Consider the following 15,513-nt stretch of genomic DNA (forward strand, 5'->3'; position numbering starts at 1 on the left):
GAAGTAAGCAAAAGGCTGCACAATCTGTGATCTGCTCACTACCGGTATCGAAACCCGGTTTTTAGCGGTGCAAGTCCGCAGACATTCCGCTGTACCATTGGGAAGGCTTTATTCATGCTCACAAGAACTGTCTGAATTACACGGTTTTTCTGCGCTAGAGTCCAATGTCAAAACGAGATCTCACGTAATATATACATACTCAACATCATAGCTTTTTCTCTTAAAAGTTAAGATTACCAGTAATTAGTAAATGCCATACTAATAATAATAAAAACAAACACAAATTTTGTAAAGTTACATAGAAATAAAAAGAACCAGAAAACCAAAATCTCGTAGATTGGGTGGACATGGGTGACGAAACATAAGTATGTCTCATTTAATATATATTGGTTTCCAGTGTTGAAATTTACGAATACTGCGTGCCACAATAAAACTGTTACTGCTTAAGACAGAAAAACCAGTCGTTATTACAGATTTCAAGTAAACAATTTGTCTTGGTATGAATTTCACGGGTGTTCGTTAAATTTGGTTTAAAAATTTATGGAATGTTCACAAAACAGATAAATACGCAGATAAATAGTGAGTGATGAGAAGAGTTTTGTTGTTCCGGGTAGGGGAGCAGGAAAAGCAAAAATAACAAACACGTGAAAAATTTATTGGATCTAAATATCATGTACTTCCCGAGTTTCTCGGCTTCTGCGTAACTCTAAGCTGAATTTACTTAGCATCATTTCACAAACAAAATGTTAATTTACAAAACATGTTTATATATATAATTATTATTATTGATAATGTTGAGAAAACTCTTATTTTGACAACTGTCACCTAATACTTTGCTTGTTGCTATTAAAGATGGGATTTATGGATAATGTGGCCCCCTAGACAACGAACAATCAGATTATAAACCAAATTTATTTTTGTTTTGTTTGAATTTTGCTCAAAGCTCCACGAGAGCTATCTGTGCTAGTCGTCCCTTAATTTAGCAGTGAAAGACCAGAGAAAAGACAGCGAGTTATGATTATCTGCCGCCAACTCTTGGGCTACTCTTTTACCAACGAATAGTGGGATTGACCGTCACATTTTAACGTCCCCACGGCTGGGAGGGCGAGCATGTTTGGCGCGACGCGGGCGCGAACCCGCGACCCTCGGATTACGAATCGCACGCCTTACGCGCTTGGCCATGCCAGGCCGTCCACATTATAAGATCCCTGGTGCTTGGTGGTACGAGGACTCGAATCCACAACCCTCAAATTGCTTAAACAAACAGACAACAACAAAAAGGACAGGTGTATCAAAATGAGTCAGCACATATGCCTATTTTAATATTCTATAACACAATAAAGTTGAAAAAAGTCACAGGTTTCCTTATACATTTATAAATAATATATATATTTTTAAAATAAACATATAATTTAAAACCAGTAAGTTCTTAACACACTGTCGAAACATATACTTCAAAAAGGCACAACTCAAGGTTCTTTTGTTCCTATATATATAAATATGCATATTTTTACTCCTTGTTAAAGTGTAAAATTATTCATACTGTATTAGGAGAAATATGTAAGCACAACGCACGTAAGTAATAACAATATATATACGTTAATTATTTACATTTTACTGGCTTAAAATATCATTTTTAGGGCTAAATAAGAAAAACAAAGTTAAACTTGTAAGAAAAGCAGACAAAAAGCTTGGATTAAACATGTCAAAATTTATATTATAATAATTTTGTAACATTCTAATTGAAATTAACATCTACGTAAAAGCTAGTACTCGAATATGGAGTGAAATAAAAACTGAAATGACTATTTTCTCTTACGCATATCTTTTTTAGGACTACTTTTACACATTACATCTTTGAGAAGGTAGTTATAATATCATAAACTTTAAAAAAATCAATGTCAAAATTATAAAAGAAAATATAAGACTTAATTTTCACAACTAATAATCAAAACATATTAAAATGCCAAGAGCAAAGAACTTCTAACATTTGGATGTTTGTTCAAAAAATAAATCTTCGACAACGACATCAGAAACAAATCACATTAACAGCTTTTGCAAATATTCTTACTTTATGGCTCAATTCTACACTATCAACTTTAAGGCAAAATTGAAAAAAAATATATTTATTTATTAATTTACTGCAGGTTGAGTTACCAGAAAATTATTCTAGTTAAATGCTGGAAAGAATGGTATTTCCGGCCAGTATCACGAATCATGATTGGTAGGTTTAGAATGTATTTACATATTTGACTTTTCCTGTCAACATGGGATTATTTTTACACACACTATTTTACTTATTCAAAAAGAAACCTATTAGTTATGGTTGGGTTCAAGTGGACTTTACTGCCAAGGTAGACAATGTATGCAGCAAAACGATCAGTGAAAGAATTAATGTTCACAGTTCAGTTATTCAGATTTGATCAAACCAACATTCCAAGCCCTTTTATTATACAGTGTGTTACATTGAGTTCTGCCAACTTAATGCTACAGTTTAACCTTTTTTATTCTACACATTAAAGTAATAATTATTCTTCAGTTTGAATATACCTTGAAAGATATAACAAGACTAGCCAAGTGGTAAGCATCAGTTCATACATGAATTTATAAACACAATTTTTGAATATTCACCCAAAAAGTTATTGCACTCATAATTATAGTACTAGTGATAGAATATAAAAAAGTCATTTTTCAACTAATGATACAGATCATATTTTAACTAAAATACATTTTCCTTTTTGATGGCAACAGATGCATTATTTTATGATATAACAGATTGATCAGTGAATTATTCAAATATACTTTGACACTTTTAGCCAATATTTAAAAGTAAACATTCTTGGATGTCACAGTAATAGAAACAACAGATAATAAATCTGGGTCTAAAACGTTTTTATTTGAAAATCTGTATTACTCAACATGAGAAAATTGAGTCAAATTTAACTTAGAAAAAAATGTTGAAAGTTAAAATATAGATCATGAAAAACTATTTTAAATAAAAAACTTTAATTTTATTCACAAGAAAGTATGTTTACCAGAAAACTAAGTGATGAGTCATTTGAAACGTGTGCAATGAAAATTTAAAATATTCGTGATGCAAAAAATGTGTTAATTGAGAACTTGAAGCATGAGTCATGGGACAAATATGCCATTTAAGTTCTGAAATATCAAGTCATGAATGATAGTGTGTCAAACAGAAATCTATAATATTAAGCAAAAAAGGACATGAATTATGAGAAAAATAAAGTATCTGTTTAAAAGCTAAAGTACCAAACAAAATAAAGATAAAGCATCTGAAAACTGACATATTGGAAAGCTGAAATAAAGTGTCATTTTTAAGGTTGATACATCAGAAAAATAATTTATAATCAGTTGGACAGCTGAAACATCTATCAAAACAAATAAAGTGACTCTGATAGCTGAAGCACTTAACTGAATAAATGACAACTGGAAAGTTGAAATATTGAGCATGATAAATGACAACTGGAAAGCAAGATAAAAGATCAGTTGGAAAGCTGAAATATCTATAAAATTTCCAGATTTCAAATGAAATGTTAAAAATACCAAAAAATAAAGTATTTTTTATAGAAAAATTATTTTAAGAAAAACACTTATAAAGAAAACTCTAAGCTTTCAGTGGAAGAATAGTATCAGCAAGTGCAGGAAATATTATGATAAAACTAACATAAGAAGTGATACAAAAGTAAAGATAAACAAATTATAAGAACTTGGACTTATAAAAGTAAAGAAAAATATAATAATACATCAAGCACACTAAATTTGCTATATCAAGTGTTGACAAGGCCTTTTATCCAATACCAGGGCTCCTCAACCAATTAAGATGTGACTGGCACTGAAGTGGTCAAGACCTTATTTATATTGCACTATATTTAAACACCTGTTTTGACATGAGCTAAATGAACTGCAATTAGTTTTACTCCAGTTCTATTTAAGTTATTTCACATGAGAATTAATTTATGATTTGTATTGACAGTAACTTATTTCTTTATTATAACACCAAACTAATTACTATCACTTTTTAAACTTTATTTATTCTGCTTATATAATTATTAATAATCTGTTTATTTTTTTCAGCTTGAATATCAGTGAAAGATAAAAAATCTTGTCATAAATCAAAACACAATATCATGCACAGATACACTAAATTAATTCCATTTATCTCAATAACTCATATGAAAAATTGAATATAATAATTTTCAAACACTTTGGTAGACATATTATAAAATAAAACATTCTCTCCCTCTCTTTGACAACCATAAATGCAATTTTTATGATACAATAGACTGACATGCATATGAAACAAACACTGACTGACCATTACAAACACAATACTGATTAATTTTTTTGGAGGCCATAACATAAAAACAGGAAATAAATTAAAGATTTTCGATTTAAAAACAGGGTTATTAGCTAAAGAAAGTGATGTCAAAAAGTAAAGCTGAAATATTAACCACAGAACAAAACTTTCAATTGGATAACTAAAATTCAAAACATTAGAAAACATCTTTATAAGTAGAAATATTATTCATGGAAATTATGTGTAAACTAGAAAGCTGAAATAAGGTATAAGACAAACAAACATAAACTACAAAGGTGAAAAAAAAATGACATCAGAGTCAAAATATGAAAGAATTAGAATCTGACTTAAAGGACAGGATAATGCAACTTTATCAGATTACAAATGTTACAATGCTGATTTTATTGACAGAAGAATGAGATGCTACTGAAGATTTGCTTCTTCTGTTAAAGGTTGACGTGCGAACTGTGGAGCAGTTACAAGGTAGACAACCAAAATTCCATGACAAACTACAGCCATTCCTAATATGTTTCCTAAAACTGCTGATTTAGGCAAGTCCTGGTAGTTGCTAGTGAAAAATAAATAAGATTATAACTCACAATCGTAGCTGATTTGCAGTATGGGATAGACATGTAAAATTGTACCACTTCTTAAAAACAAGCACAACAACTATTGTTATTAATCTTGAAAGTTTAAAATATTCATAAATAATAGAAAGTAAATGTTTATTTTGACTTACTTCTGAAAAGTCAGATGACTTGTAATCCCTGTTACAGAAGCTGCTAATCCCAATATATAGATCAAAACTCCAAAATACACATGAATTGGAAAGTACAATGCTCTCCAATACAGAGGCAATCCAGGAAACAGGTATGACACAAATCCACACACAAACTAATTACAAAAATATATAAAATTCAGAAATAAGATATACAGCAATACAGTACACTGTAATGTGATATATATTTTCATGTCAAATCCAGTGAAGGTGTATGTGTAGAGAAAGAATTAACAATTAAGCCCTTTGTATTTTTAACACAAGTTTTTAACATACTTATTTCCATGTAGTTTCACAACAACATTTTTTGTCCTTATGTTCTAATACTGAGTTATATGTCTCAATTCAGGCAAGTGTACTGGTTAAATAAATAATAATTAGTTTTTAATGAATGTTGTTATTTCTGCTGATTTAATATACTTTTATTATTGCTATTGTGTTAAAAATACCCCTTATGAATTCCACACTATCCCTAATCACACTTTTACCACACATAAAATGTTAAATTGTTAATTGAAAATGGGACTCGTGAAAAAGTACCTTCAGACCAAATTCCACATGAATTGATGAAAATACAGCTGAGTTATGGATTAAAAGTCACAAACTTATGTTTTTTGGTGAGTTATGATACACCTAAAAAAAACCAAAAAGACTCAAAATGGATAAATCCAAAGTTATTTTAAGTAGTTCATTTGAAAATATTCCACACATACTAAGAAATACAAGTAGTTCTAAGGAGTGGTTCTCTCATCATTGTAATACATGACTAATATAATATAGAAATACTAAGTACATAAAAAGCCACATTGTAAGGCAAGAAATTCATCCATTATATATTGATGTGACTGTGAATTTGTTATAAGCTTAAGTGATCAGTATCATCTTAGTGCTGATCATGATATTCAAAATGCATGTCAATTAATAAAAGATATTGAGAAACATTATTCTTAAACTTTATATACTGAAAAAATGGTTATAAAAAAGATGGTATATGAAGATAAAATTGTATATCTCAGATAAAGCTTGTCAAAACATTATGACAAAATCCACAATTCTGGGAAAGTTTTTTTATGTATAACTCCTGCCTCGTGTTTGTCTATGACAACATTTTAGGTTCCATGCTGTCTTCTTCACCTCTAGACAGTTATATTTTTCATTATGGATTATAAAGTGATATAAACCGTGGTCTTGGTTGAGAGTTTATTGGATTTTTTTTTTGTAGTACCATGTGTTTGAAGCTTCTAAATGGTGTACAGTATTCCCTGTATTTGTGAAGAATCTTACATCAGTGAAATGGGAAAATTATCTAACAAAGAACATATAGAATCAATAAATTTACAAGAATTCCTTTTTTTGTTTATTTATATTTGTTGTAATATTTACTTGGCATACCTGTTTCGGGGTTTGTTTTATTGTTGTCTTATTTTAATTATTTTATTGGAATTATTACTTTTAATGTAAAGCCTGTTCAGTACTTTTTTTTAATATTACAAACCACTCAGCTCTTTAAAACTTTAATTATCATTTTAAGCTTTTATTATTATATCTCACCTGTAAACCGTAAAGAACAACAGCTGCTAAGCCTAACCAACTGTGAAGAGAAAACATGTTGGGTATAGGTTTTGCTGACAAATTGTGAAAGTCAAACACTGCTTTCAGTGACACTACCATAAAAATAAATACCACCATGTGTAATCCTGCATGGACCAGTTTCAGTATTTCCTTTCTTTCATTTCTCATCACTCGGTACACAAGAATAGCTAAAACACAAATGAAATTTTATATTATTTACTGTACATGTATTATCATTAAATAAAAAAAAATATTTGCATTAATTGATATTAGGATGTTAAAATTCTCAAAAAATAATCATAGATAAGTTTTTCTAACATTTAACAATAAAAGTATCAGCATAATGTGAAAATATTTTCACTGTAATTTACAGAATAATTGAAATTAAATATGATTTTAAAAATAGAACTTTGTATGCTGGTATTCTTTGCAGTTTTTTCATACAGTTGCTTTGAGTTGCAAAGTTACTTTACCTTTTGAAATGATAAAACTCAGGACCTGAAAACCCTTGACACAGAAATATTAAACGTTTCAGAACTATGCAGAACTAAAAGACCATTTTTAGTTGAACTTCTTCAGTCTCGATTATTTAGATTTTCAGCCTATTGTAATTAGGTCTTTGCCACAATAATTTATCACAGAAGCATGAGGCACAACATTCTTATACGAGTTATTGTGAATGTTGTCATTTGAAAAGTATCTAATTAGAGTGGTTGGTCATTTATTGTGTGATTGCACTTATTAGGAAAAGTAGATGCCTTGGTGAGAAATATTTGGAGTATTTTGATGAGGAAGAATTTTTTTATTTTTCCAATTTCCAAGGTTTGCTTTTATTTATGATTTGATGTTGGAATCAGTTTATGATGTGGTTGGTCTGGTAGTCATGTTTGGTTAAGACATGCAGATTTTTTTTAGAGTAAGTAATTTCATGGGATGTTTGTGTTCTTTTACTATTTATCCTATTATTTTGCTTGCTACCCCATGTAAAGGTCACATTGCAAGAGCAATAAACATTGTAGATAAATTGTTTCAGCTTTAATTTGCTGATTGGCCATTTCACTTTGGTTAACTTGATCTTGAATTTCAGACTTGAAATAAGCATGGATGCCCAACTAGTGGTTAATTATTCTAACTTTTTAGCTTAGGTGAAATATGAGATAGGTGAAGAAATATTTTGGAGTTTTGTTGGATGATATTTCTGTGTATCGTCTCAAACTGTAAGCTGTTACATCCAAATATTTTAAGTAGAAATTCAGTTAAAGATATAACAAACACTAAAATATGCACACCTCAGATTTAAAGATTTTTTTCCAATGCAAGTGTTTAAGAACTGTTGAAAATAAAAATCATGTTATCACAAAAACAAACATGGGAACATTTTAAAACACAGATCTTGAAAAAATGGGTTTATATGGTTTTGACTAAGATTGAAATTTAAACTACTTAAGTTTATAATGCTGTTCTTTGACTTTATCTCTTATACCCTTGAACAAAATTGATTTCTTTTACTTGCAACCACAATTTTTTATAGCCATTATAAATATCAGTTTAAACTTTACATTTCTTTGGAAGCTTATAAAAAGAATGGATGCAAACAAGTGCAGTGTTAAAAAATGTACCCACTTAGACCGTTTAAAATTAAACTTCAAAAAAGACCAAAACTTAAACAAAACACAGTTCAATTTGCAGATAATATCAAGGGCTTAGGTGTTGCTAGCTGTGAAGAGGCTGCTTCTGATTTACAAGTGGATTTAGCTCATTTAGTGAGTTGATCAAATAAATAGCAAATGGGTTTTAATTATAACAAATGCAAGATAATATATGTGAGTTATAATAATTTGATTTATGAGTATAATTTCAATGGGAATGACTTTAACAGTGTCAAGAAAGAAAGGTATCTTGATGTAGTGGTTGGTAGATCCCTAAAGCCATCCAAACTGTACAGTTGCTAGTGGTAGAGCAAATAGAATCTTAGGTTATATCTGCAAAAATATTGAATACTAGTCTAAAGAGGTTATAATTTCATTGTATACATCACTGGTTAGACCACATTTGAAGTATTGTGTTCAGTCTTGGACTCCTTACCTCAGTAAAGACATTGAATTTTTGGAAAGGATTCAGAGAAGGGTTGCTAGAATAGTGCCTGGGATGGAGGGGTTGTCATACGAGGCAAATTCTCAAATTATTTTCACTCAATAAAAAAGATAGAAGGGATCTGATTGAAGTGTTTAAGATTGTTGAGAGAATTGATTCTGTTGATGTAACTTATTCTTTCACACTTAAGTATGAGAACATTAGTGCTAGGGGACACAAATATAAATTTTGTAGAGCAGGAGTGTTCTTCAGATAAGACAGTTTTATTTTTATAACAGGGTGGTTGGCCTTTTGAATGGGTTACTTTTAGAGGTTGTGCAGGCTGTATGTTTAGGTGGGTTTAAGAGGAAGCTTGATAACTATATGAATGATAGGGAGTGGCTTTAAGATTCTTTATTTTTTTTTTTAATTTACTGATTTAATAGTTTTACTTTAATTCAGAAGATTGGACAATGAAGATGGAACGATAGGCCCTTTCTTATCCCAAAACATTATGTTATACTTAATTTGTAACCTTAACTTTCATACTTATTTCAAAAACATTTTTCCTTCATACTATATGATATCAGTTCTATTTAGAACACACTGAAACAGAAATAAACCTTCTTACATATTAATTTCTTTTTGTAAGAATGCTAGAAAAATTTTACCAGCTATTCCAGTATTCTTCACAGTTTTATCAGGTTCAGTAAACCTGAATGAAACTATTTGTAAGTTCAACACTTACTATTTCCATATAGGAAGACGAGTCCTATGACAATGAATAGTGGATGGTAGTTAAACTGCAAATGTGGGTTACTTTGCCAAGCAAACCCACCAAGATAATGACCAGTCCAAGCCCCAACCAGTGCCACACACAAAACTCCCACTACTTCAGCCAGAATAAATCCTACAGTAAATATCTTCAAGTGGTGAGACTGATCTGCAGGAGACTCCACTCTAGGTGGCTTGGGACCACTAGCAGTACTGGGCTCAGTGGGTTCTGTTTCCTCTTTAGATGATTCCACTGTAAAAACAAACTATGATGTTAATATGATAATTAAAATAGCTTAGAAGTGGTCAGATAGATAAATAGATATTTCACAATGTTCAATAACACTTGAAAAAACAAAACATAGTTTGTTAAATAAATTACAAACATTTCTGGTGCTCATTACATAATCTACTATAAACATAAAGAGCAGTTTGTTTTGTTTTGGAATTTCGCACAAAGCTACTCGAGGGCTATCTGTGCTAGCCGTCCCTAATTTAGCAGTGTAAGACTAGAGGGAAGGCAGCTAGTCATCACCACCCACCGCCAACTCTTGGGCTACTCTTTTACCAACGAATAGTGAGATTGATCGTTACATTATAACGCCCCCACGGCTGGGAGGGCGAGTATGTTTAGCGCGACGCGGGCGCGAACCCGCGACCCTCGGATTACGAGTCGCACGCCTTACGCGCTTGGCCATGCCAGGCCATGAAGAGCAAATATGATATTCTACAGCTAAATAAACATGCCAACCAAGCCAATGGCTAAAACTATAAATGAATTGGTAAAAAGGCCAAAAATGATTTAATTAATTAATGTGAAGGACTATTGGATACCTTGATGAAAGAAAAGTAATTTAAAAAATTTATTTGCTTATTTTAAAGGTGTATCGTCTATGTATTATTGTTTATTTCTTTTCATTACACCATCAAGGTCAGAGATTTCTATCTCTTTCAAAATTTCAGTGGTTTTTCCTCTGGTTTAGATATTTTCTCAAGGTTAATTTCAACAAACAACTTTTACAGAAATTCATTGATATATCAGGAAACTTCTCTTCATTCCCACAATTCACTATCAATACATTAAAAACTTTGCTACATTCAATGAAGATAATTACTAAAACATATATATGTATCAGGAAATTTCTCTTGACTACTAGAGTTCATCGTAAATATTAATGCTTTTGGAGACTTCACACAACCTTTCACGTGTGTAGAACAAAATCTTATTTTGATATTTCTTTTCATTTTATCTGTCCATCTGATCAGTTTTCCAGAGTAGTATAGCCAATTAGCAACTTTAAAATTATGTGGGAATCTTACAGCGAATTGAACAACCAATTTATTTACATATTATAAAACTTCCACATATATCATGCTTGACATGCATCATAAAGCTTCTCTCTCTCTCGGGATTTGGGTAATCATATGTACCCTGGAGGGTCAGGTGCATGTTGACCTCTTCTTCCCTCCTTTACTTGCATGATCATACAGTGTACGTTGGTGAGGGTACTGCTTTAGGGTCTGAATTTACTCTGACTCTTTTCTGAGCAATGCCCATGTTGTAGTTTCGTACATTTATAAGTATTATTTGCCGTATCAGCAGGAAGTATAGTTTAATGGTGGCCTTTTTTTTATTTCCTTATATATATATAGTTTAATTTATTATTATTATATTTTATATTTTTTGTGTGTTTAAAGTATATATTGATCGGGAAAAGATGTTTAGGACTATCTTCATCATGTATACGGTACCTGTCTAGTTTGCATAACAATTCATTTTCATCCAACTTTTATCAAAATACGTTATTGTACTATGTAGGAGTTTATCTACTATAGTTGGTGTGTTTGAATATTTGTGTATGAATTTTGATGATGTTGTTCTGTGAACTCTTTATGCTGTTGTGAGGAGTGTGTTTTCTATTGTTTGTAGTTTGGTTTTCATTGTTTTGTCACTTACAGTTATCCAAGCTGGAGCTGCAGTCAATTACTGGTCTAATGTATGTTTTATAAATTTTTAGATTGTTTGTTTGTTTGTTTTGAATTTTGCCCAAAGTTACTTGAGGGCTATCTGTGCTAGCCGTCCCTAATTTAGCAGTGTAAGACTAGAGGGAAGGCTACTCTTTTACCAACGAATAGTGGGATTGACCGTCACATTATAACGTCCCCACGGCTGAAAGGGCGAGCATGTTCGGCGCGACGGGGATGCGAACCCGCGACCCTCAGATTACGAGTCGCACGCCTTAACACGCTTGGCCATGCCGGGCCCACTTTTCATTGGAATTATGTCAGAATGAAAATGAAAATTTCCATGAGTTCTTATCCTGGAGGTTTCCATTTTGGTACGGACATAAATTTTATGACTGAGAAGTAAATAATCTTTTCTCTTGGAAAAAAACAAAAACGTTTTCACCAATGAAATACTTCAACATAGATAAGTCAATGATTATATATATATATATATATGTATATAGCTGAAGTACCCTCTATTTCAGCAGGTCATTCATTCACACAGAATTTTTTTGCTGGAACACTCACAGCTGCATCATTTGTTTCCCTGGTCTAACAGAAAGATTAAGCACCTGTATTTTATCGTGCTGTGCTACGTGTACATGTAAGAAGCATACAAACTTTTCTGCACAACACACTCTACAGAATAATGTACCTTTACCAATATGTTGTTTTGGAAAGAACATTTCTAAGGCTTGACAAAATATTGGGAATTTAAAAAGATGTTTCATGTAACATTAGGAAAACATGAAGTACAGGTTGCAGTATTTCTAATGAATAAAATCACTGGAGTTTGTTTTCAAAATAATTTATCTGCTCGTCAGTTGAAGGGTTTTTATTTTCTAGTCAATGACTGAAAGGTAAAATCGGATAAGAAATAATTTATGGTACTGTTACATTTCTATTTATGATCCCCCAGTGGTACACCGACATCTCCGCGGGCATCTATCGCAAGAAACTGAATTCTGATACCTATGGTGGGTTGAGCGCAGATCGCCCCATTCTGTAGTTCTTATGTTTGTAAAAAGACAGAGTTTTCTCTACCCATACAAGCCATTTATACACATATATTTTTCTCTACAAGTGGGTTTTCTCGTCATCACGGTTGTAGTTCTTATACTTAAATCCAAACAAACATACAAAATATTATTTATGGAATATAAATATTTAAAGGTAGACTTCTTTTCACTTTGGATTTCAGTAAATGTTATGATGCTGTTTCATAACATCTTTATTATTGTAATTGATTCTAGTTACAATTTTAAAAATATACTGTAGTGCCATATACAACTAATGCTGTTTTGATAATTTTGTATTGTTTTATCTTCAACGCTGTTTTAATAATTCAAATGCCACGTTTTTCTTTCTAGAGTCCAGAGTAATGCAAGCCTAACTGTAAAAGTTGGAGAATATTTAGAGAAAAATAAACAAGCAAAAATTTTATGTTAAAATGGATGAAGTTGTTAAGATATAAAAAAAAAACATTAATTAGGTAATTAACGGGTTTTATGATACTGTAATTTTGTAAAAAATATATATACATATATTTGAAAAGCTCTGTAAATGTATCATCTGATCACTGATGTATAATGGTTTTTATCACGCACATTCTCTGTAACGGTTTCTTTTAAAGAGGGGTGTAAATAATTGTATATAAGTTAATGTGGTCACATTTCAATCATGTAACGGATGCACTTATACTTCAAGATTTTTTTAAATCCTCAAATAATTTTCTATAGGTTATTTTTTATTTTTTTCTGCACAATTTAATAATAAAATTTGGTAAAGCAGGATGATGATACTTTCGAAAGGAAGAAAGGATCGTAATACTTGAAGCCTGAATATAACACTAACTTAAGCCTAACATTAAAATATTAAACATAGGAAGGGCGGTTCGCTAACTGTAGCATGAATTACTTTAGAAACTTCCAATTAAACGCTTGCCTCAGTGAAGCAATACTATTTACAAAATGTAGTCTTAGAGATGTAAAATCAAGAGTAATTAGTTTCGTGGTGCGTCCTATTAGTATTAAATTTATTATTATATTGGTTGTTATTCAATTTTATCGTTTTTTAAAATAGAGAAATACAGCATAGTTCTTAATATATACTCATCAAAACTCAATTCCGTGTTTCTCCGAAAATAAGTCAGGGCTTATATTAATTTTCACTCCAAAATATGACACTAGGGCTTATTTTCGGGGGATGTCTTATTTTGATATATTAAAAAAATGAAGTTACAAAGTAAAACTATTAAACTAACCATTTAAAATAAACTATTATTAAACTATTAAACTAACTGATTAATACTTAAACAAACTAATTAACTAACTATTAAACTAATTAATAAATTAATTTTTTTTTATTTCTTTCCTCTTCCTGCCACTCTTAACTAGGGCTTATATTAAAACTATCCCCAAAAATCACACTAGGTCTTATTTTATGGGTAGGTCTTATTATCGGAGAAACACGGTAGTATAAATACGCGTTTATTTTAGCAATACCACATATAGGTAGCGTAGCCCAGGCCAAAAAAATTTCTTTCCTAATCACAACATTATTTGTGATTACACTAATATATATATAAATATAATAGTACTGTCCGTTATATGTCCATGTAACTACTTTTTAGGGTGCGAATAAATTTTCACCAAAATTACTAGGAAGGCTCATTAGGTTCATGCGAGGGTACACACAAAGTTTCTGTTTTACAGTTTTTATGACGGTTTTTCATCACTACTTCGCACCCATTAGATAAATCTTTACAAAATTTAGTATAAAGTTTCAGTACTTCTGTGCAGGAAGGGGTACATACACATTTTTAGATTTGCGGTTTGTAATTTTTCTGAACATGTTTACGTTTATTACAACTACCTCATCTCCTATAAATGGATCTTTACCAAATTGGTGTTGAGGTTCAATGCATCCATGGGGAAATATAAGTTTTCATTTTTGGGACATTTACAATTAACTATAGTTAAGCACGTTTCTTGTCATAAGATGACGTTTCATTAGTCGTGAACTTACACAACTTCCGTCCGGGGGTTGGGTACTACAGCTAGTATTCAATATAATATCAGCGAATTTTATTAAAGGTTTTACCCTTACTAATCGATTTTGTAGTCCTGATTGTATTGATACAAAAATGGCAAACCCATTTATTTTTCCAGCTACGGAAATAAAAATAATATGAACATTTACCATTATACTGAACTTTGTGATGCAGTGAAACTTTTACTTAGTGTTTTACTTTCTTACACGCAACGTCCTGCAGTAAGACAACAGTAAGTTTACGGATTTACAACGCTAAATTAAAAAGGGTTTCGATTCCTTTTGGTCAACACAGCAAATAGCTCAATAAGATTTTGTATGAAAGTACACACACATTATATATCACACTGTTTTACAATTTCTTACTTCAAATAAATATTACTCGCGAATAACCATTAGATTTAAGCTTAAACATTATCGCCAGTCAAGTCTGTTTTCGTAGGTTCCTCACCTTTACCAGCAAGTTTTGCGTAACTCATCAACGTCATCAGTTTATTGGAAGCACCTTTTTCCATAGTGGGTTAGTGATAGTTTTGTACTGTGATTTTAAACACTAACTATGGTTAGCCTTGTCGCTGTTTAATATAAAACCATATAGTCTCGTACAATTTAAGCGTTCATATCAAAACTAACTGTACACTTTTACCCACATTCACAAAAATACGCTTCAGAACTGAGACAGTACTTGTTAAAACACATAAGTGCAATATGTATGTTAATAACACTAAAAAATGCCAGCTGTGTTGTGCATCAACATTATCTGTTCCTCCCGTACATGTTACAGGTGCTGTTAAGCCTTTACAGAGGTTTTGTTTGTTTTTTAATTTTGCGCAAAGCTACTCGAGGGCTATCTGCGCTAGCCGTCCCTAATTTAGCAGTGTAAGACTAGAGAGAAGGCAGCTAGTCATCATCACCCACCGCCACCTCTTGGGCTACTCTT

General features: G+C 31.3%; 1 protein-coding gene across 1 annotated transcript; it reads right to left on the minus strand.

The window, feature by feature from the left end:
• Window positions 1–4,266: 4,266 nt before the first annotated feature.
• LOC143252654 (plasma membrane ascorbate-dependent reductase CYBRD1-like) lies at window positions 4,267–15,258 on the minus strand. Its single transcript, XM_076505131.1, has 5 exons — window positions 15,025–15,258; window positions 9,490–9,768; window positions 6,648–6,856; window positions 5,058–5,212; window positions 4,267–4,886 (listed from the first exon to the last, which is right to left on the minus strand). The coding sequence occupies exons 1-5, from the start codon at window positions 15,086–15,088 to the stop codon at window positions 4,742–4,744; spliced, it is 852 nt and encodes a 283-aa protein (XP_076361246.1). The 5' UTR covers window positions 15,089–15,258; the 3' UTR covers window positions 4,267–4,741.
• Window positions 15,259–15,513: the final 255 nt, after the last annotated feature.

Source organism: Tachypleus tridentatus, chromosome 6, assembly GCF_004210375.1.
Source record: "Tachypleus tridentatus isolate NWPU-2018 chromosome 6, ASM421037v1, whole genome shotgun sequence".
In the NCBI taxonomy this organism is placed as follows: domain Eukaryota; kingdom Metazoa; phylum Arthropoda; class Merostomata; order Xiphosura; family Limulidae; genus Tachypleus; species Tachypleus tridentatus.